General features: G+C 30.5%; 1 protein-coding gene across 1 annotated transcript; it reads right to left on the bottom strand.

The window, feature by feature from the left end:
• Window positions 1–531: 531 nt before the first annotated feature.
• Window positions 532–11,654, bottom strand: LOC110035534 (PRA1 family protein H). The gene is made up of 4 exons (XM_020739768.1): window positions 11,178–11,654; window positions 10,946–11,085; window positions 1,044–1,115; window positions 532–943 (listed from the first exon to the last, which is right to left on the bottom strand). The coding sequence occupies exons 1-4, from the start codon at window positions 11,609–11,611 to the stop codon at window positions 834–836; spliced, it is 756 nt and encodes a 251-aa protein (XP_020595427.1). The 5' UTR covers window positions 11,612–11,654; the 3' UTR covers window positions 532–833.
• Window positions 11,655–25,364: the final 13,710 nt, after the last annotated feature.

Below are 25,364 nucleotides of genomic sequence, written 5' to 3' on the forward strand. Positions count from 1 at the left end.
ATTTCAAACATTTTATTTAAAATTGAAATATAAATAAAAAAAATAAAAATAAAAATAAAAAACAACAGTGATCACAAAAAGCCACTCAACAGATTAGGAAATTCATTATCTACTCAAAAAATTGATTTGTCTAGTTTCTTCTTAATAATTGTAAGATAAGCTTCTAGGTGGCAACATAATTAAGCGAACAATTAGCTTTCAATGGCTAGCTATTTTTTTTCTCCGGGGGCAAAGATGGCAAACATTTAATTTATAACCATAAAAAAGACACCATTAACTTTAATCAATTGAAAAATAGAAGTGGCAACATAACATATAATTCTCATTTTTACATATTAACACCTAAACTTTCATATTTACATACATAGCACTTAAATCTTTAATATTACAAAAAAAATATATATCATTATAATTTTATAAAATTGAAATACACCTTTTATGACACCAAAGTGTTACAAATGTAAACATGAAAATTTCAATGTTAGACATACAAAATATAAAGTAATTGTGTAATATATATGTAAATTTCCTTAAATACAATAAAGAAAATTTCTCCATAAAACTTGAACCAGGGCATTTTCGAATAAGTTGATGCCAAAAAGTGATCTCCAGGCAACACAAAATAACTTCTTTCTACATTTGTTAGCCACCGTAACTAAAAATACTAATTGAAATAATTCTCCAACTTCAGCTAAAGAAGCGCAATTGAGTGATTAATGAACCAACTGCAGGCCTAAAAGCTTTGTATTTTACTTTATTTACAAGCCTAAATTGAGCTTAAATGAATGTAGAAAGAAGCAAGCTGAGGGCCTATAAAACATAGTATTACGATCTTACTTGGAAGGAAAATTAATTTGCTTCTGGTATGGCCTTCGGTGTTGATTTGTGCTTAGGGAATGCTTAGAAGAAGCCAGCTTTCGAAGAGAAGCATGCAGAAGCATTACTGGCACAAGAAAAGGGAAAAGAAGGAATTAGGATGAACGGATAGCGTTCTAAGAAGGGAGGGGAAAATCATATTTCGTAGTAGTATTTTGATTTTGAACCTGTGTAGCTGACAACCGCGGTATAAAAAAGAGCCACCTGGAGATCGGTTAAGTAGAGTATCACCAACATTCAGAATGGATTTTGAAATATATTGAAGATCCAAAGTAAAATTAGGAAAAAAAAAACATTTTCAAATGCCTAAGCATTGACGCAACTGCTTGAAGAAAAAGAAACATATTTTTTCATTCATGTTGAATGCTATGTGAGCTGTTTACCTCTTAATGAAAAATATGTTTTTTAAAAAAAATGAAATTTTGTTTTGACTCAGTTATGGGTGTGAAAATGAAATCCTAACTTTTGTGGGATTTTGAAGATATTCATGTAAAGCTTGATTTCAAAGTATATTCAACCAAACGAAACCCAAAAAATTCATAAATTTTAAGGAAAAAATACATATTTTTCAACTTGGAACAGCCAAATTAGTCATTAATGTAAATATAGTTCACATTTTTAAACTAAGTTATCATAAATCTAATCATTTTTCACTCAATTATTAAATGTCAAACGCTTAACTATTCGCGGCATTGATGTGATGCATTGTTGGTCTCTCTACGGCACTTCCAAATCACGGTATATAATTTCTACAGCCTTATCATCAAAAAGTGCAACATTCGCAGTTTTTAATTGCAACAGATACTTCCAGTATAAAGTTTTACCACAAGTCATAAATACTCATTTTTCCACACTACCCGTAATTGTTTCCCCAACATTGTAATACTTGGAGACCAGCAAGTATAATCGTACTTCATACTAATGAAGGAGGAAGCGCCATTCCAGTTCTTCTTAGCATATTGTCAAACTGCATGGTAAATAGGTAAATTGCTCTGGCAAGTGCCCTTTTGTTAAAATTACTTCTTTTTTATCATCTTGAAACACAAGTGCACAAGTTAAAAGGTAAAAAATCAGGCTATCTTCAAATTCCTGAAATAAAGTTTCCTGAAGATTAAGCAGAAAAATGACATCGATGAAGAACAATAAAAATGTTTGTGATCTTCGAATCCTTGAAACAGTAGAGAAAGTACAGACAGAAGGAATGAATCTCTCATTGTTGGAGACATTATAATGCAAATTAATGTTGTGATGGCCACTCCTAACGGTAAAGATAAAAAAGCAGAAAGGTTTTTCATTATGAATTAATATTGATGATAAAGTTTGGACAAGTAATTGAAGAAAGGAATATTCAGATCAAGTCCAAGATTTGTGCAATAAAAAAAGAGAATGAATGAGGTAAGGTTAGAGTTGTCTTTTATATTATAAGTTAAAGACTTTATTTTTTAAATTAATAGTTTGGTATTACTATTAATATTATGAAATGAATCAGTGATGAAATGAGCTTTGATTTAAAGGATTAGGGCTTTGGATCATGGATCGTGCAAAAGATGAGGAAAAGATGAGATAAAGTTAGTGTTTATTTGAAAATTACTTATAGTCAACTTAATTATGAATTGTTACATTTTAATAATAGAATCATATGAAATATAACCATGAGTGTTAATTAAAAGAGTTGAGAAGAATTATTATTTTGGAAAAAGACAGAAAAGAGAAACTAAGGTAAGAATCAATTTGTAAGATTTATAAATTTATGTGAATTATTCAAGCATCAAAGGTTATTTTTTACAAGTAACATCTTTAATGTAATTTTTTAGGTAAACTGACTAATATTTGAGACTGTGGAGGAGAATGTCAACAAATTTGAAAGTATCCTTTTATAAGGGGAAATCAAAGTGAATATTACGGTTTATTTGAATCAAATTCAGTTTCATTTATTTTCAAAATGTTTCATTTGTAAAGCACTAAAAAATCTCTTATAATCAAAAGAAGATTAACGAAAATGATATGACTGTTTTATGATTTCAATTCTTTTATTTTTGAACCGCATTTAATGAAAAATTAAATGAATTTAATGGTTAGAAAAATAAAATACAAATTAAGTGAAAGATAAACGATTAAGTTTATCAGTAGTCATCACCTTTTACGATACTAGCAGGGAATGCTATTGTATTCGTGCATGTTAAATGAAAAGAAAATGAAAATGATTATGCCTTTATAATGTAAAATGAGAATTTTTTGATAATGTTCCTAAGATGGCACCTAAAAAAATAGAAAAAATTATTGATTAAAATGAATAAAAATATAATTAATAAAAATGAATTAATAAAAATTTTATAAAATAAAAACTACAAAGTTTACTTTATAAATTGATTAACATATTCCTTTGAGTCATAATGTTAAGTATTTGTATAGTTATTCAATGCATAATAAAGTGACAATTATTCACTAAGTTGTATTAAACTTAACATTTTGTTTAACTTCTCAATAAAATAACTGCTAAACTGATAATAAATAATGGGAGAGAATTTATTTATATGAGAAGAGAGATTAAAATAGGAGGTAATTTATTTAGTTTACCTATTTTCTCACTTTTATTATATCAACTATTTTATTGTATCAAGTTGGATGATTTAATGTATTTTATTATAAAATGTTTACTTATGTACTGTAGATTAGTGGTTCTTCTGTAATTATATTTTATTATGGACTAATACTATTGTTTAGAAATATTTTCTTTCACTATTTGATTGTCATTTCTTGGCTTGGTTAACTCAGAATTCCCGGGCCAAGTCTTGACAAGATACTTGCTGATCAAATTCCCAAAAATTCAATAAAATAATGCAAAAAGTAGAGAACACAAATCTTGCTCAATTAAGAGAAAAAGAAAATTGAATTTTAAATGGAAGTCAATGTTGTGAATACAATTAGATTGTAACCTAAGTTGAAGGCTTTTAAGGACCAACTGATCGAAATGATAGCAAGGCATGATGGGCTCTACATGAAATGTTAAACCAAAACGACTAAAAAAGCAGTACAATAAGTCTAAGATGGAAGTATAACAAATTATTGCTAAGATTACAAAGTTCTTGGCTGAGTTTAAAGCTATGGTCAAGGATTTAGAGCAGAAATTCAATTAAGTAGCCAATGGCAAGAAGATTTGAAGAAGATCTTGAAGCATAATCAGCAACTACATGATAAAATTAAAAAGCAAGAGAAGAGAACAAAGCTTTAGAATATGTCTAAAGATAAAGATGAAATAAAGATGAAACTCCAAGCCATGTTGAATGAGAATACTCAGTTGAAGGGCAATCTAAAGAATATGGAGTAGATTGTCTAAAGTAATAACAATAAAAGTTTCCTCGGATGAAAATAGAATAATACCGCTCACTATGGAGATCATTAAATTGAAAAAAGCACTTGCAAAGAAAAATGTAACCATGCAAGTAGTAGATTGTCCATAGAATACCCTGAATAAAGCCTGGAGTTAACTGAAGTGGACTTTTACACTAAAATTGCAAGTCCAAGGCAATATAGAAGAAGAAAAGCTTTTAAAGAAGCAATCCTTTGGCTATTGTGTTAAAGAGAAAAACAAATATAATCCTCAAGACATGTAATTTATAACAATTTTGTAAAGAAATGAACTTTATTTTTCTTTGCATCTAGTTTGTAACATTATTTTATGTGCTTCTTGTTATCTTTTTTGAATGAATGGTGATTAATATGAGACTTCAGGTGGATTGCTCTGAATCATGCACTTATATGAATGAAATCTTATGACTCAGTTTTCTAGAAAATTGGCCTTTCTGCTTTGGGTATGCACAACTTAGGAATCAATTCACAATAAATTGTTAGTGCTGTAGCCTTTAGCCATATTGGAAGGCTTATATTGAGAGTTTTTTTTCTGGCTAAGCGCTTGGTCTTAAGTGGATATGCCTTTCCATACTAGCAATTATCAACCTCTCTTAATTTTGCAAGTGGATAAACTAAACAATTGGTAAGGCTTCTATTGTTGGGACTCTAGTATATTCGCAAGGTTTCGTGTTGTTCAGGTAGGGTGTTAGTTCAAAAATTCATCAAAAAATATGCCTTTCCTGACCACAAATGACACTCCATGTTTATTCTGAAAAAGTAAATGTTTCCTTCAGAAGTACACTGCATTCCTATGTCATAAACAATGATTTTCAATAAAACATGCTAAAGATCAAATGGAACTGCATCATATAATACTTTATACACAAAAAATTTGAAATCATGAAATTCACCTTGCTTTGATACTCCATCATATAGTGAAGAATAATATTGATCCATCCTATAGGATAAGATTATGGATGTTTCATTCCTCACATCTTTGGACTAGAGAAAAAACAAACCAAATTTCTACTACTAAATAAGGCAATAAAACTCTTTGCCCCATGATTCTAGACGATGATGTAAAGCTTGAAATGCCTCATCAACTAATTGCATTGATAGCCATCAATATGAATGCTGGATTTGATTTCTACACTCCTGGTAAAACTGTAATCTCTTCCCTTTCTATGTGATGGTCAAAGTATACTTGGCCTTATTCTTGGATGCCTCTTTTTTGGATGCAGCTTTTAACCCCTACTTCTAAATAACCTTGATACTGGCAGTATTGTAATAAGGCTTCCTTTTTTTATCTTTTATAGAAATTTTAAAACGCCAAAATAGAAAACCGAGGCACTTCACATTACCAAGACGAATAATAAGCCTCAAGGCAAATTGAGACATAAGCCTCAAATAAAAAAGTACTCCTAAAGGTAAAAACAACTCAAAACTAATCCATAACAATAAACATGCTTAAAAAAATAAAATAGTAATAAAAATGAAAACAAAAGCAAACGAACTAAAATAATATTAAGAAAAATGGAAATAAATCATGTTAAAAGGAAATTAAAATAAGCTAAAATAAAATGAAAAAATTTAAAAGAAACTTAAAAAACAAACTAATTAAGAAAATAAGTTAAAAAATAAGAAATAAAAACCTAAAAGCTTAAATCTCTATTTTTAAACTAGTCTAAATTCTAAACCAAAAAAACTAAAAAAACCATCTTAGATACAAATTAAAAGTGTATTTTATATTTCAAGTAAATATTACTAAAAAAGGTCACCTCATGCACCAATAGGCATATAGTTTCAAGGCAGATGCCTCAAATGAAAAAGGTAAAAACCTAGCTTAGGCCAAAAATTTTAATCAAGGGGAACGTACTAGGTGCCTCATGAAAAGCCTTTTTAAACAAGGCTTTTATCTCCTTTAAGCTACCCTTATAACTAGCCACTATTCTAAAAAAAACTTTTAACCTCTTCTAAGAGCTTTAATCTTCTAGTCTATTGTTAGGGGACTTTAGAAATGGCCTCTGCTATAGTGTCCAACAACAACAACAACAAATTTTTATCCCACTAAGTAGGGTTGGCGACATGAATCTTTTTTCTCCATTGCGTTCTATTGAGTGTCATATTTTCATTTTATTCTAATAAATTAAGATCATTTTTATACAATTTGCCCAAGTATTTCTACGACTAACTCTGCCTTTCTCAACATAAGTCGAATCTAAAACATATACTCTCCTAGCCAGACGACTCTCTCTAATTTTGTCTGCCACTGGAGCTACACTAACCTTACCACAGAGATAGTCATTTCGCATTTTGTTTATAAGTATAAAGCCACTCATCCACCTAAGCAGCCTCATCTCGGCAATACTTAACTTAGCTTTATGCTTCTCTTTTAAAGGCCAACATTCAGCGCCATAGAGCATTGCAAGTCTCACCATCATCTTATAAAATTTTCCTTTAAGTCTAAGTGGTACTTTTCTATCACACAATCGGCCCGATGCATTCCATCAATTCAATCAACCAACTTGAATTCTACTAATAACATCCCCATCTATGTCACCATCACTTTGAACAATAGACCCGAGATATCTAAAGCACTCACACCTTTTAATAATTTGATCGTCCATAGTTACAACTCTGTCACTAGAGCTACTATTACTAAAATTACATTCCATGTATTCAGTTTTAGTTCTACTCTAACGATGGCCTTCAGACTTCAATGTAGACCACCATAATTCAAGTTTTTCATGAACTTTCTCTCTAGTCTTATCCACAAGAAGGATATCGTCAGCAAAAAGCATACACCAAGGTACATCCTCTAAATATCCAGTAAGAGCATTCATAACTAAAGCAAAAAGATATGGGCTTAAAGTCGATCCCAGATGTAATCCAACAGAAATAGGAAATTATTTGATCAATCCTCCTTCTGTTCAAACACAAGTACAACTCTATTACACATATCTTTTTTCTATCACACAATAGGCCCGATGCATTCCATCAATTCAATCAACCAACTTGAATTCCACTAATAACATTCACATCTATGTCACCATCACTTTGAACAATAGACCCGAGATATCTATAGCACTCGCACCTTTTAATAATTTGATCACCCATAGTTACAACTCTGTCACTAGAGCTACTATTACTAAAATTACATTCCATGTATTCAGTTTTAGTTCTACTCTAACTATGGCCTTCAGACTTCAATGTAGACCACCATAATTCAAGTTTTTCATGAATATTTTCTCTAGTCTTATCCACATGAAGGATATCGTCAGATGGTTGACATTTAATGTGGCCAAACCATCTAAGACGACTCTCTCTAATTTTGTCTGCCACTGGAGCTACACTAACCTTATCACAGATATATTCATTTCACATTTTGTCTCTAAGTATAAAGCCACTCATCCACCTAAGCAGCCTCATCTCAACAATACTTAGCTTTATGCTTCTCTTTTAAAGGCCAAAATTCAGCGCCATAGAGCATTGCAAGTCTCACCAACATCTTATAAAATTTTCTTTTAAGTCTAAGTGGTACTTTTCTATCACACAATAGGTCTGATGCATTCCTTCAATTCAATCAACCAACTTGAATTCTACTAATAACATCCCCATCTATGTCACCATCACTTTGAACAATAGACCCGAGATATCTACAACGCTCACACCTTTTAATAATTTGATCGCTCATAATTACAACTCTGTCACAAGAGCTACTATTACTAAAATTACATTTCATGTATTCAGTTTTAGTTCTACTCTAACGATGGCCTTCACACTTAACGATGGCTTAGTTCTACTCTAACGATGGCCTTCACACTTCAATGTAGACCACCATAATTCAAGTTTTTCATGAACTTTCTCTCTAGTCTTATCCACAAGAAGGATATCGTCAGCAAAAAGCATACACCAAGGTACATCCTCTAAATATCCAGTAAGAGCATTCATAACTAAAGCAAAAAGATATGGGCTTAAAGTCGATCCCAGATGTAATCCAACAGAAATAGGAAATTATTTGATCAATCCTCCTTCTGTTCAAACACAAGTAACAACTCTATTACACATATCTTTAATGACACATATCTTTAATGGCTTTTTAATGGCTTGAATATAAGTCATATCAACACCTTTCTTCTCTAGAACTCTCCAAAGGATATCTCTTGGAAGCTTATCTCTTGGAAGCTTATCGTAAGTTTTTTTCTAAATCAATAATAATTATATGTAGATCCTCCTTATTCTCTTTGAACTTCTACATCAAACATCTCAATAAATGTATAGCTCCATAGTAGACCTACCCGGTCAAAATCCAAATCCATGGTAGACTCTGCAATAGTGTGCACTAAGAATAATTTAGATTAATTATAAAAAGTTTCATGAAGTCCTGCGATAAAATTTATGAGTTGTTTTCTCTTGCAACAAATTTCTTAGCGAGAAAGCATGTAACTTCGCAATATTCTTTTGTATTGTCTTCTCTTATGTCTGCATTAGCTATTGCCACCAGATCCATTGTTCTTCCTAAAGACTCAATGTTCCACCACATCATGTGAGTATGACAATTTCAATCGGGCATAGAAAGCTTTTATGCAAAAGTAAAATTGCAGAAAGTGTAATATGCTAACAGTACCTTTAAGCAATTGTTTGTGTAATGACCATATATTATGACAACAAAGGCATACAACTCTAGTTTGCTATCCAACTTGAAAGGAAGCAGGCGTCAAACAAAGGGCTGGCCTCACTCATCTACAAGCACTTATTCACCTTCATTACTAATGTTCTTTAGAAACAACAGGTAATTATCAAAACTTACAAAGAAATTCCCTCCAATTCTACGAGTCATTAATACAAAAATTGAGCTATTTGCTCCATCATATTGCTTGATTCCTTCTCAGACCTTGTAAATTTAATATAAGTTCCATTCAGGGTATTGATTTCCCTTACATGTTAATTGGTTTTTTTACAACTATTACTTATTGATTAGTTTTACGCCTTAAAGAAGGTGAGGATACAAAAAAATGGCTAAAACTTCCGTGGATAAGATTGGTGTCCAAAGCCCTCCACATGATATGGAATGGGTCCTTGTTGTAGTGTGTATGGTGTGTCACGTGCTCACCATTAACAAATTAGTTTTATGCCTGAAACAAGATAAGGATATAAAAAAATGGCTAAAACTTCCGTGGATAAGATTGGTGTCCAAAGCCCTCTGCATGAGATGGAATGGGCCCTTGTTGTAGTGTGTATGGCGTGTCACATGCTCACCACCAACAAAGGTTGATTTATACTTCCAAATCTATTATTAAATGTAAATTAGATCTTATTGGGCTTCATACGATACCTTGGTATCAGACCAGATTAGACTATCAAGCTTTGGAAATAGGCCAAAGGCAATCAACTATCATATAAAATTTCTAAGGTAAACAATACCATGAAGATCAATTATTAAATTAATAATAAAAATTGAAATTACATTATAAATGTGAAGCTAGGGATTTTCGGGAAACTCTACCAATTGACTTCATTTTTACTTCTTTGGCCTCATTGATAGGCTTGAATATTTCACCTTTTATGTACCCTTAAAAATAGACTGAATTTTTATTGTTTTATCACAATTTGAGAAGAGGAAAGCAGCTAGAAAACAGCCTTTCTGAATGGAAACATAACAAGATTTGGAATGTAGATACTAGCGACTTGATTAGGTATTGGAGAAACTACGATTGCAGGAGAAAAAGAACGAGCTACTTGAGTAGACGTTATACAACTAGAGGTGTTGGGCTCACAAAAAAAGAAAAAGAGAGAGAGAGAAGAAGAGAGAAAAATGACTAAGAATGAAGGTTGGGTTGAGTGAAAATTGAAATATATTTCATTTAAACCATTTTGGCTCACTTGTAACTATTCTATTATGTCCTTATTTACAGGAGAAATATGGAAAAAACCAAAAACATGCAATTTCTAAGTCATGAGGAAAAAGGGAATTACTAGAAAAGTTGCAACAAACTTCAAGAATCTAAAAACTTTGTAAAAATAGCAACAATGCCTTATAGAATCACAACTACTTCATAAAATCTAGGAGCATGACTTGGCTTGCTAGGATCATTCTAAAGTTGTTGGGAAACCAATAGATGACTTGGATACTCCTCGATCATAGACTCCTAAGGCAAGTACATTAGAAATCCGAAGAAGAGTTGCGTAAGTTCTACATATTTTTCATAATTCAAAATTCGTTCTAAAAGTCCATGCAGAAGGTCCTATTTACAAAAAAACTTGAGCAAAATTAAAGATAAATAATTCTTATCCTTCTTAAACTCAAACTAATTTAAAAAAAAATAGCAAATTGGCCAAAAATTATTAATTGAACCACTAGAAAAAAAAAAAAAAAAAAAAAAAAAAAAAAAAAGGGAGAAAGGGTTATAAGAGTAGTGGGACTAATATGGGGACTTGGGCTTAGCTTAATCAATTTCAAATAGAAGTATAGAAAAAAACTAATAAAGGGTTATAAAATTTGTAAACAATGTACAATAGTAGACCACTGGCTTCACTTATGGGGGAATAGTTCTCAAACACGCAGTCTCAGACTAGGCAGTGCTGCATTTTTTTTTTTTTAAATGGTTTTTTTTTCCTCCCACCAAATTTATTCATTGCATAACCACCGGTGGTCGAAAACACGAAAAACAGAAAATTCCAAAAAACAATAAAAATTACAAAAGGAAATACCGCTCACCAAATTGAGCAGCGAAAACCAAAATTGTCCTCACCGCTGGGCGCTTTTCCTCCAGCTCCCATTTATCGCTACAGAACCTCAGCAGCTCCCAAAGACCCAAACATACCATCAGACTCAAGAGCAGAACTGGCATCTGATACCTGCAGATCAAATAGGACTAACAGCAAATCAAGGTGGTGGAAAAAAGGCATCGATTTGAAGAATAAGAGAGGTAAGAACAGAAAGGACGCACAACGAGCACGCGAAGAAGATAAGGCATAAGAAAGCATAGTTCCGGGCGTATCGGCGAACATTTTCCTGAACCCTCATCCGGGCCTGGGAGGGCCCGCCAGGCCATGAGTAGGAGCTGGCGTCGCCGACAAACCCGACAGTCCAAGACGGCGTCTCACGAACGAAGTCCTCCGGAGTTAGCTTAGCGAAGGGGTTGATGGTAAACAGGGAAGCTAGGGTTCGTAGAAAGAAGAAGATGGAGGATATTCCACCGGCGACGGCAGCTGACGGAGTTTTCGGCGGGAGTGGTTTCGAGGAGGAAGGAAATGAGGCAGAGGAAGTGGGCAACGAGGAGGAGCTGGTGTCGAGGATTTCTAGGTAGCCGGAGTCGCGAAGCCAGGCCTCGAAGGCAGGCTCTGGTACGCTCAGGGCTAGCGGGTTCGCGGCAAATGACATCCTCAGGTCCCCTTCTCTCGCGAAGAGAGTTGGAGTGGACGGATATTTTTAGTGGTCTTAGAGCCCCTTTGGGCCCGCTTCATTTATTTATTTATTTTTTATTTTTTATTTTTTTGGTATGATTTAGAGGGGCCGAACGGAACCGGGCCGAACAGCCAGGTTATAGGCGTGGCGCAGCCTTCGGAAAGTATTTTTTAACTCTCTTGCCCCTTTGCCTAATCAGGCGAGAGTGGAGAGATGCCGCGAGCTTCATCTCGTCCACTATTCTTATCCGACTGGTGACTGTTCCTGTGTGTATTTTTTTCTCTACTTCTTATCTTTCTCTTCATGTCCTCGTGATCTACTCACAGCAAGAGTAAGAAACATATTTCTCATCTTCGTTCCTGTCATCGTAAGAGTTTTCTTAGATCTGGAATTTAGTTTTATCGCAAATGTTAGATCTATTGTTGGGTTAATTTGGAAAATATGGATGTATCTGCATTTAATTATGTCTTTCAGTGGTTGGATAGTTCCATTTTGACACATTCTGATCTCAGTCTTGTGGGTGTCTGTGTTCTGTGTCATTTCATATGTGACGCTTCACTCTTCAAAGAGAAATCATAAGTTTATGGGTTTGTGGAAAGTTTTACAATGGCTTATTGTACTTTTGTTAGAGAAAGAATGAAAGACTTTAAATTTCCTCTAAGGTTCGACAATTAATTTGAGTATTTTGAATGAAATGATTTGTTGTTCTATTCCATTTTATACTAACAATATTTCACTGTTATTTCATCTACTATTGCAATCAGGAAAATGTGAGCTCAAGAATTTCCAGGACATCCCGACGACTGGTTTACCACTATGGCCTCCAAACTTCCCTGTTGACGTCACGTCAACCACACAGTTACGAGAGAAAGTTCTATAGCTGCCCACGAAGCAACCCAGAACAGAGTCACTTCTTTTGTTGGGCAGACGGTTCGGCGGATTCCCCTGACGACAATGATCAGGAATAGAGAGCATCACTCGAGGAAAGTCTAGCACGAGAGCTAAATTGTCTCAATGTTAAAAATAATATAATCATCTTATTAGTTGTCATTGTAATTGTTTTAGACAACTTTTTCGCTCTCTTGAGCGTCACTGTGACGTGAGATATGTACATGTAATTTTGAACTTTTTTATAATTAAATTTTAGCCTTAAAAGTTTTATGTTTATGCTTTTTGGGACTGAATGTTAAGTGAGTGGTGTATCTGAACATTTTGTTTTGTTTAGAAATGAATTTTGGCATCTGAAGTTTCAGAAATCTGACTCTTACGGTCTTCTTTCAAATAGTTTTACCAAAGAGGGGCAGCATGGTCATTTTTCCTCAAACAGCTGCCCCACAGTTGTTTATACACAGCTGCACCAAACAGACAATCAACCTCCCTGCAGCTACTTCCCCGCAGCAGCTTCCTGGGGCAGCGAAGCTGCAGCTGGCCCAAACAGACCCTTATTTTCTCTTTTGCCTAAGATTTATTTCATTATTAAAAAAGCTTTCTTTCATATATCTTTATAAATATTTAAATTTAGATATTTACATTTAGAGTAAGAAATAATGCTATAGAACCTGAAAGACAATACCATTCAATAAATACGTCATATTTATTGGTTTGATTTTTTTTCTCATAGTTCTTTGAGGCATTGAGATATAGGATGTGTTCAATGAGTATCATTTTTTATGGCTAAAGCATTACTCATATATTATTTAAAATTATAAAAATTATTGATATATCATCCCATTGCATGTAAATGATCAAGTTAATAGAGAAAATTGAATATAGTTGCCTTAGAGATCACATATATCACTAGTAAACAGTCATGTAATAAAAGTGATATATTTTTATATGAAAATTATGAAAAAAAAAACTCATTTGATTTAATCTAATGAAGATAAGTTTCCCCAATAGTAAAATGAGTTACAAAATACTACTCTTCTCCATAATTGATAAGTTGGTCAATATGAACTATAAAAACCATGTTATTATAAGTGTATAAAAATATAAGAACATTGATGGGACATCCAAATTTGGGCACGACATACCATGCATTGGAGATGCTAGTTACATAATCCCAATATTACAAAATTTATAATACAGCTCTAAGTAATAAAAGAAACCCATAAAAAACTTCTCGAGGATCCATGTAGCCATGAGAACTCTATAATTTTTTAGCATTTAAAATGCTTCCAATATAATTAATTAAAGAAATTTTAAATATTTTAAGAGGGTAGCCAATATTTATTTAAAATATGCAAGGACATTCCCTTTAGATCATATCATTGACCGGTGCAAATCATCTCCTTCCACAATTGCATAATAATAAAACAATAATGTCTCTAAGCTGGCTTGACCAGCTTATGTGATAAAAAAATAGAAGATTTGCAATGAAGATATAAAAGGAGATGGTTGACATTGTTGGGATACCACAACAATAACAAGTTTTTATCCCATTAAGTGGGGTTGGCTACTTGAATCAGTTTATTTCATTGTGTTCTATTAAGAGTCATATTTTCATTTAATTGTAATAAATTAATATCAATTTTGTACAACAAGCCTGTGTCTTTTTTAGATCTACCTCTACCTTTCTTAGCATAAGTCAAATAAAAAACATCTACTCTCATTATTGGGTCATCAGATGGTCAACGTTTGTGTGACCAAGCCATGTAAGTTGTCTCTCCTTAATCATGTCTACCATTAGAGCTACTACAACCCTTTCACAGATATATTTGTTTTCTAGTTTATGTCTAAATGTAAAGCCACTCATCCACCTGAGCATTCTCATTTTGACAGCACTTTAGTTAATTTTATGCTTCTTTTTAATAGGCTAACATTCAGCAGCATAATGCATTATAATTCTCACCACCATCTTATAATTTTTTCCTTTAAGTTTAAGTAGTACTTTTCTATCACATGGTAGGCCTGATGCATTCCTCCACTTCAACCATCCAACTTTAATTCTACTAATAACATATCCATCTATATCACTATCACTTTGAATGATAGAACCAACATGCCTAAATGTTTACTCCTTTTAATGAATTTATCACATATTATTACAATCCCATCAGTAGATCTAGTACTACTAAGATTAAATTCAATGTATTCTATTTTAGATCTACTGAAATGAAATCCTTCAGAATCTAAAGTTAATCTTCATAATTCAAGTTTTCTCGAACCCTCTCTATTCTTATCCATAACAAGGATTTCATCAACAAAAAGCATACACCGAGATAAATTCTCCTACAAATATCTAGTAAGAATATATATAATTAAAGAAAAAATATATCGGCTTAAAGTCAATCCTTGATGTAATCCAACTAAAATAGGGAAATGCTTACTTAATCCTTCTTATGTTTGAACAAAAGTAACAGCTCTTGTATACATATCATTGATGAATTAAATATAAGCAATAGTAACGCCTTTCTTTTCTTAAACATACCAAACTACTACTATTGGAACCTTATCATAAACATTTTCTAAATCAATAAAAATCATATGTAAATCTTCCTTACCCTCTCTATATTTCTCAATCAAACCACTCAATAAATGTTTAGCTTCCTTAATAGACTTTCTCTATATGAATACAAACTAATTTTAAGAAACTTTGTATCATTCCATAACCTATGTTCAACTGTTCTCCCTCATAACTTTAAATTATCACATGTTAAATTAAGTCCACTACAATTGCATCCAACCTATTCTTAATAATATGAATCAATCAACTCTTTCTCTATTCATCGGGCATTTTTTTAATTTTTTAAAATTTTATTAAAAAGTTTAGTAAGAAACTAAATTCTCATATCTCCTAAATATTTACAACACTTTTATTAAAATACCATCAAGTCCTATTACTTTTTTTGAGTTCATTCTCTTTAAAGCTTCCTCAACTTTTGTTTTACTAATGTGACAATAAAAATAAAAAAATTGGTTATTAATTATGGTACTAAAATCAGTAAAGCAATGATAATTTCAAAATATTTATTAAATAATTTTGTAAAATTATCTCACTCACAAATGTTTAATATCTCATCTAAGAAAAATATTTTTTGTTCTTCATCATTAATACATTTTACTTGAACTAACTATTTACTTTTCTTATATATTTTCTTCGCTAGTTTGTAAATATATCTTTCACCTTCTTGAATATTTAATTTATAATAAAGGCTACTTAAATTAAAATTCTTTGCACACAAATTATTCTCTTTAATTTCCTACAAAACCACCAAATAGTATTTTTCCAATTATCCAAGCTTTTACATATAAACTAATTTTTATAATAAAGCTTCTTATTTTTTTCTTTTCTTTCACATTATTTTTCTACCATGAACTATTTTTACATAAGAGCTTTCTTTATAATCCCAGCAAAATTTTTACAACTTGCTTAATAGTACTTTTTATTCTATTTCCTATAATATTAACTTCTTCATGAACATCTCAAATATTAAGATCTTAAGGTTTACTCATAAAAATAATTTTATTTGTGTCTTTTAAATCCCATAATCTAATCCTATGATAATAATTCACTATATTTTTTATCTTACAACCATTGATCTTAAAGTCTAAAACTAATAATCGATATTGGATACTTAAAACTGTTATTTTGAATGACCTTACAATCTTTACAATCCCGATAATCTATTTTTATCATAAGAAAATAATCAATTTATAATTCATTAGATCCATTCATAAAAGTGATGATATTCTCACATTTTATCTTAAATTAAATATTAGCAAGAATAAAATCATAAGTTAAAGTAAAATTTAATATGACTCTACCTTTTTTATTATTCACTTTATAACTATAGTCACCATGAATACTTCTAAAATTATCTACTATTCTACCAACATATCCATTTAAATCTCCTTCAATAAAACTTATTTCTTCAAGTGGTATCATTTGTATTAATTCTTATAGTTCATTAAAAAATTTCTTATCAACATACATATAAATCTACTTAGGGAGCATAAACACTTGTAACATTAAGAATCTTTGTATCAATAACTGTCTTTAAGGTAATAATTAAATCTCTAATTCTATTTGTTTTTATAAAAATAAATTTCAAACTCTTATCTATAATTTTTACTTGCACTATTTCTGCTATGACTCATATCTAAATATCAAAGTTTAAATCCTACTATTTTAATATTAGTTTCATGGACTAATTTGTTGGCCCACACCCTTCTAGATATAAGATTTTTTACTTATTTAACAAAAACCCAAGCAACAATGCAATGGCTCTTGCACATGTTTCACTATATTCAGACAATACAATATGTCACCTTCAGAAGAAGCCATAACATTGACACTATCGTTTAAATGATTCATATCACATTTTTTTTACAAAAAAATTTACAAAGGCTTTTGATTGCCATTGCAAAATCTAGAAGTTGGGACTCGACAATATTAGAATGTTGAGAAAATTTTATAAATCCAGTAAAAACCAATGGAGGCCATGATTTTATCTTAACATTATATTAAAAATAAAAAGAAGTTTAACTTAAGAGTACTAAAAATTTGTTTGAAGATTTCCCCTCTAAAATTCATCGAACTCTCTTATAAAATTGGCTTAATGCCAAGCAATTTAAGTGCAAAATTGGCGCATATGATTTGAGTAAATATCACCTTGTCACAAATTACAAAAGTTTAGTTTTTTAATTTCCTATAATTACATTGTTGCCCTTTGTAAAAAATAGCATCCTCTTATATAAAAAAGATGTTATAAGTGTCAAAGTACATCAAATAAGTAAAAGAAAAACAAGAAAACAACTTCTTCTTAGGAGCTTGAGATAAAAATAGAGAAATTAGAGAGAGGGACTAAAGAAGAGGGAGAAAGTTTTTTATTTCATTCATGACTAAAATAATAACTTCATTACCTCCAATCAACTGTCTAAGTCAACCATAACCTTTTCAAGTTAACAAAATACATGTTTAAATATTGATTGATTTCATTTTTTTAACATTACATGGATGATTTTGGATCAAGGGGTAATAATGAACTAAATTCTAAGGAACTCTAGTGTGAATGGTTAAATATTCTTGCTTCTTTATCAAGGGGAAAGGTTTATTGGTTCAATTGATAAAATGACAAAAATATTTTGAACTAAGCTAAGCTCAAGTTTTTCAGGAGGACCTTAAATTGAAAGAACCATAGAATAATGAAAAATAATAATATTTTCTCAATCACATGACTTATGCCCTTTATGACAAGAGCTAAGAGAAAATATTCACAATAATATTAAAGTTGAGTGCATAAGATGTTGTAATAAATATGAAGGCTATCAAGCTAATATAAAACATAATCAGTATTGGAGATGCATAGAAACATATAAAAAAATAAAATATGTTACTAGGATTGTCAAAAACTTATACAAGAGAGTTTGGTTTGCTAGTTAAAAAACCCTACAATATTTTGAACCATGTTGCAATGCATGAGAACAGTATAATAAAAATTTAATAAAATCCTTAATGATTTTAGTCATTTGTTACTTAATTGATAGTATGATGAGTATAATATATTGAGGCTTAAACATGTTAATTATTATAAAACATTAAAAAGTGGTATGACTATTACAATAAAAATGATTCTTTATACATTGTAGTAAATGCTAATAATGAAAATATGCTTCGTTGTTGGAAGTGAGTGCATTTATCCAAATTTTCATTTTTTTTTTACTTTAAATGTGTCGAGCACTTTGAAAATACTAATTTATCATTCTTAGAGAAAAAAATATCTATTAACCTACTACCCAAAAGGAATATCTAATTCTTGAGATAAAATTTAAGAGAACAATATAAAAAAAAAGTTAATAATAAATATAACAAAATATTCTAATAAAATTTCCCTAAAAGTTTATATAGGGTGAGGCTTGATGTTTTAGCTTGATGTTTTGTTCTTTCACCTTGTAATGCTAGCCACATCACGATACTTGTTTGAACTTTTTTTAACCTTTTATTTTTATGTTTATGAAATGTAAAATTCTTGAACTCACCCATAATTTTGAGCATCGTGTTCTCCCTCTCATGATACATGTCAAAATCAATGGCATCCAAATCAAATTAAATTGCATGTCAATATTTCAACAAAAAAATTTAATACAAAAATTTTGATCAAATCATACATCATAATATACTAGGTTTTCTAATTCATTAAGGGGCATATCTAAGAGAGTCACAAATAAGAAATATGATAGAGACCAATATTTCTTATTTGAATTAAATGGAAAAGCTTATCATAGTACTATGAATAAAATATTTCTTTATCATGTGGAATAAATGGAATGCCTAATATGTATGAGTGGCCAAATTACGAATGCATTATACTAGAAATTAAAAAAATATATATTATAAATGCTTTTATATGTGAGAAAAAAATAGTTATTTGGGAATTAATGCTTAAAATATGCTCTAAAGGAGTGACATAGTAAAAAATAAGAAGTTAGAGTATAGCACGAGATAATAACAAAAGCCTAAATTAGAACATTAAGCTTATTTTCATTTACATTTATTATTTTTGTAGTAACTCTAAGATAAAAGTGCTTTTTTTTACATTTGTCATTTAAATTTTAAAAGTTTAAATTTTATTTCTCAATCTCAAATTTTGAAGTGAATTTATATGTAAAAATATTACTTAAATTCAAATAACATTAGTCACATTCAAAAAAAGAATAAAACATCAAAAGTAACTGTCCATGCACCTATTTGATGAAAATAGGTGCTCCTCTTCATTAAAAAATAATTCAACCACTCAAACTTCCTCAAATGAAAACCAACATAGCTCTTCCCTCCCTTTGGTTTATTTATTTATTTTTATTAACTTATATGTAAAAATCTATAACTACATTATGAAGAAGTAATGAAAGATATATTATTTTGTAAAATGAAAATTTGAGTTTTAAACACTTGGAATGAAGTTTGATGGTAGAATTCTCTTCAATGAAACTTTCTTAGTGGCACATTCCTTCTTTATTTTTTTGATTATTTACAAATACTAATTTTATCAAGCCATTTTCTTACTATAGAGCCATTTTACTATTTATTTGACACTTCCATATCGAATTTTTTGCCACTTAACCTAAATCCACCCATTAAAACCCTTTTTAAAGTTCATCACAAAGATTAATTCTTAATAGACCTGATCATGAGTTACTTCTACTTTTAAGCCTCTAAACCTCATGAAACATCATCATATACTCCATAAATAATTTATAAAATGTTCATTAACTATTCCAATGGTTGCAAACATATAAATTACTCTTTGTTAATATTTCCAAAATTGTTAAACCAGCAGAGAGCCTTATGCTCAAGGCCTTTCAAGGTTTGTCCAACAACCATTCCTTGGCCACACTTTATCCACTCATTGTCAATATACTAAAGAATTAATATCATTCTTGAATCTTCCTATAACACACCATTGCATTGGTGAACCTTAATTCAAAATTTACACTAATATCTACATTAACTTAGTATTATAGGCAAAAATTTCTAAGGCTACTATTTGAAGAATTATTTGATAATTTTTTTTCCCAACAACCTTATAGTGAGGTTATGATTTTTTTTCCTTTTTTTTAATTCAAAATAATAGAAAATTATATTAGTATAGACACATTCACATGTTTTAGTAGTTATTAACGATTGTGATATGTGCACAATTTGATATCTTAAATTAGGGTATAGTTAAGTTTGTATTTTATTTTATCATTCATACTTTTTGTGCATGTAATGAAAGTTTGGGGGTGCTATATAAGAGCATAATTATGTTGCATTAGGATAGTTATATCTTACTATAGGTGCTAAATTTATTTTTCTCTGGAAGGCATATTATAATTGTTTTTTTGTAGTTATTGCAAACTCATTGCTTAACAAAATTGTATGCAAGAATGAATAAAACATGCATGTGTTATTTATATGCTAAAATTTAATTTATAAGGAAAATAGTGTAAATATTTTATTTTAAAAAAATAAATTAAATTTAAGTAAGCCATATATGATTTATAATGTGTACAAGAAAAATGATGTAGATGATGGAGCTCTGAACTATTTAGAAGAAAAATTTGAAAGAAAAGTTTATTTCATATTTATTTAAAGATTTACTTGGGATGTACTATAATATAACCATAATAAATAGTATTTTTAATGTTTTATAGAGTATTAAAAAACCCAACTATAATTAGTGACATAACCCACTCGGAGATAAACTAGTCTTCTCTCAATCTTATCACGATGCTTTTGAAAGTAAAGGCGAGTGTTCTCTGATTAAAAAGGGTGTCTAGAAAGGGGGCAAGCATGCCCTCATTTTTACTGATATTGAAGTGGCCAAACACAATGAGAAATGCAAATTTACTTTAGTTGGTAAGTGATACAACTAAAATTTATATCATTTATGTACACATATTTATACTTATTTATGAGATATTACTCTTTAATGGAAGGTATTTGTGTATTTTTCTTTAAGGTATAATTAGATGGATGAAAAATGGTGAAAGGAGCAAAAAATTATCAAATTTGGAGAAAATTGAAGAAGGTGTGAGATTGAACTGTGGTGCCTAAGCACTTAGGACTAATGCTAAGTGTCAGGAGACAGAGACGGTCACGCCTAAGCACCGAAGACCTCACACTTATGCATCCGAGGTAGTTATGAGGAAAATTCAATGAATTTAGACGAATATCAAAGGGGTGTTTGAAGCATTCTTTGTGAAAATGTGAATTACAGTTAATGGGCACGAAAATACGTTGAAATGGCTCTTGAAAAGAGGCAACTCTTAGAAGATTCATTCAATGTAGACACATTTTTAAGAGACACCAAAGCAAATTTTGGAAAATTATAAAAAAAAGAAGACTTGAATTGAATTACCCCACCCTCTTTTGCTGACCCTCTCGTCATAGAAGAATTAGGATATTTTTAGAGAGAAGAAATGGAGAGTTGTAAGAGAAAGGAAGAGATTCAAAGGAACTTCAAGAGTTTGGTGGAGGGGAGTTTGAGATAAATTTTTATCTTTGTAACTACATTTGGTTTTAATTTAGACCTCTTGTGTTTTTACATGATTTCTACTTTTAAACTTAAGTGTTGTTGTGTTTTCTCCATGAATTCTGAGTAGTTTTCTTTATCTTTTTTCCTTAAAATGATAAGTAATCAAGTGTTGGAAGGAAGTTATGTAAAGTATTGATCTATAATACTAGAATAAGTTGTGATGATTTAATCCTTATACTTTATTTACTTTTTGATTTGGCCAATTGAGATGTTAAAATTTATTATAAGAACATATTATAAGAACATGTAAGAACTATTATAAGAACATGTAAGAACTGTGATGGTATTGTCTCATTCAACTAATGGTAGAATCATATGAAATTGTATGGATGAGAATGTAATTCATATGATTGATTGCAAATAAATAGAGAAATAAAGTTTGAATGGTGTAAAGTTAGAGGAATTTAAAGTAACAGACTAAAGCCCCCAATTTGATCTATCGTTTTAGTTTTTAATACGCGATGTTAGCCCTCAGGTGAAGGGAGAAGAGGGAACTCTAGAGTGAGAGCTAGTATCTTCCCGATCTAGACCGTCTTGAGGACTATTCAAACTTTAGATTACCCAATGTTCCTTATAGCATCTCTACTAAGGGTAAAAAATAATATTGTTCCTATTTGACACAACACAATTTAAATACTTTCACGATTGAATTCTTATACTTGTTACTGATTTATGATAAGGAAAAAGATATTTTATTTGTATTGCTTTCATCTTACAAAAATCTAATTAAATTTAGTTAGTTGTTTACTTTATTTTCAATTATCAAAATTACCAAAAAGAAGTTTTTTTCTTTATTTTCAATTATAAAAAAATATAAAAAAAAATCTGAACTTTCATTCCTACCATAATATCTATAGTTTGAGTAAGACTCTTTTTCAAAGTAGAATTTGCTGTCTAATTTCTTCTTAAAAGTGTGTAGTTCTCCCTGTGGGTTCGATATTTTAGGGTTTAATAAAAAAGTTCTATATTACTTGATAATGATACATATATTTGCGTAGTATCTTAATATTTAAATATAACAGTTACACTCTTATTTGCTTCAGAACCATGGTTTTGGCACCGTTGTAAGGAAGATATAAAAATTAAAAATAATTAAGAATCTAATCATACATACATCGTATTACTATTGTAGCAGAAAGTGAGATCAAGTTTCTGGCGCCGTTGCTGGGAAGAAAAGAGAAAAAAATAGTAAAATATGAAGGAATTTCTGGAAAAACAAAATTTCTATTTTTAGAAAGACTTATTAAGCTTTAGATTTATTATAGGAATATTGTAGTGTTTTCTTTATATAAGTTGTTGTTTATGTGATTTTATTTTATTTTGTAGTAATGTATTCATAGTTCAGGTTCTCAAGGACTAGTGCCCTACGATTGTGAATTAGAAAGAACTATTAGAAAAATATAAAAAAAATAAAAATAGAGAAAAAGCTAAAAAATTTCAAGAAATGCAAACTAAAATAATCAAAATGCTGAAATTCATCAAGAATTTAGACCTTTAAGAGATTATGCAAACCCTATAGTTGATGAATTTCATTGTAGTATTCAAAAACCTGCTGTAGTAACTAATTCATTTGAATTTAAACCTGCTATTATTCAAATGACATCAAATAATCAGTTTGGGGGAGCACCAACTAAAGATCCAAATTTACATCTTACCAATTTTCTAGAATTGTGTGCTACATTTAATAATGATGGTGTTTCGGATGATGCTATTAGACTTAGAATTTTTTCATTCTCACTGAGGGGTAAGGCTAAGATATGGTTAAATTCTTTAGCACCTAGATCTATCAGAACTTGGGGTGATTTAGCACAAAAATTTCTCGCTAAATATTTTCCACCATAAAAAACTACGAAGCTTGGAAATGATATCGTATTGTTTTTGTTTAGTTTGAAGCGGAATCTATTTATGAAGCATGGGAACGATTTAAAGAACTCCAAAGAAAGTGTCACACCATGCTGTATCAGATTGGTTGATAATTCAAACCTTTTATAATGAATTACTTGGATCCTTTAAATCTATTATCGATGCCACTGCTGGTGGTTCTTGATGTCAAAATCATTTCATGACACATGTGTCATAATTGAAGAGATGACTACTAATAATTTTCAATGGCATTCTGAGATGGTAAATCATAAGAAAGTAGCAAATATTCATAAACCTGATGCTTTTGCAATGTTAGCAAATCAAATTGCTACAATTTCAAGGAAGTTAGACCAATTTGGAAATAATTTTTCTCAACTAATTTCAATGATTGAAGAGAATTCATTATGTCAAATGGTAGATTCTCAAAGAAACTTTGAATGTCATAAATAATAAGCCAAATAACCCATATGCAAACTATTATAACCAAGGTTGAAAAAACCATCCTAAATTTAACTGGAACAATATTAATTTGGGTAGTAAAAAATAGTAATGGGGGAACAACCAAGTAAACCCATTGGGAAATTAGAACAACAAAGGTAATAATAATTATAGACTTACTTATCCTCCATGTTTTAATAGTAATCCACAATTTAAGGAGAAAAAGTTGCATATAGAAGAAGTAGTGTTACAAATGGAAAATCAGTTACAAAGTTATGGAGCTAAAATTAGAAATATTGAGAATTAGTTGGTAATCAACTGGGACAAATAACAAATTTATTAAGTAATAGATCCAAAGGAACACTTCTTAGTCATACATAAGTAAATCCAAAAGACCAGAATAAGGAGCAAGTAAAAGCTCTTCAACTTAAAAGTAGAAGAGAGTTGGAAGGTAGAGTTCAAAAAGGTATTGAAGTAGAGAGAGAAGAAATTAAATAGCTTAAAGAGGATGCTCCAAAAGGTTTAGAGAGACCTATTTCTCCATTAAAATATAACTTGGAAAAACCACCACCTCCATTTCCCCAGAGACTTCATCAATAAAGTTGGATAAACAATTTTGAAAATTTATGGAAATCTTTAAGAAACTTACGATTAATATTCCGTTTGATGAAGCCTTAGATCAAATGCCAAGCTATATGAAGTTTATGAAGAATATTATTAACAAAAAAAAGAATTTTGAAGATAATGAGACTGTTGCACTTAGTGAAGAGTGCAGTACTATAATTCAGAAAAAGCTTCCTAAAAAGCTTAAAGATCATGATAGCATCACAATTGCATGTGTAGTAGGAGACAAATTTATGGGAAAGCTTTGTGTTTTAGGTGCAAATATTAACCTTATTCAATTATTAATATCTTAAAAATAGGGATTAGGAGAAATATCCCCTACTACTATAACTTTGTAGTTGGCAGATCATTCAATAACATATCCTAAGGGAGTTATAGAAGATGTTTTAGTGAAAGTGGATCAATTCATCCTTCATGTTGATTTCATTATGCAAGATATGAAGGAAGATAAAGAGATACCTATCATTTTAGAGAGACCTTTCTTAGCCACGGGAAGAGCAATGATAGATGTGCAGAAAGGGGAATTAACTATGTGCGTCAATGCTAAAATAGTTACTTTTAATATTTTAAAATTGATGAAGTATCCTACAAAAAGTAAAGATGATGAATGTTACTAAATTGATGTAATAAGTATCTGAGTGAATGTCATTTCAAAGCAACTTATGAAGAGAAATATAAAATTAAAGAGTTAGAACATGAGAAAAAAGAGGAATTAGAGAAATATGATGATTTTTATGAGAAAGATTCAAATGATGTTCGAGAAAGTTTTGAAGTTTTGGACACGA

Source organism: Phalaenopsis equestris, unplaced genomic scaffold (assembly GCF_001263595.1).
Source record: "Phalaenopsis equestris unplaced genomic scaffold, ASM126359v1 Scaffold198031, whole genome shotgun sequence".
Taxonomy (NCBI): Eukaryota; Viridiplantae; Streptophyta; class Magnoliopsida; order Asparagales; family Orchidaceae; genus Phalaenopsis; species Phalaenopsis equestris.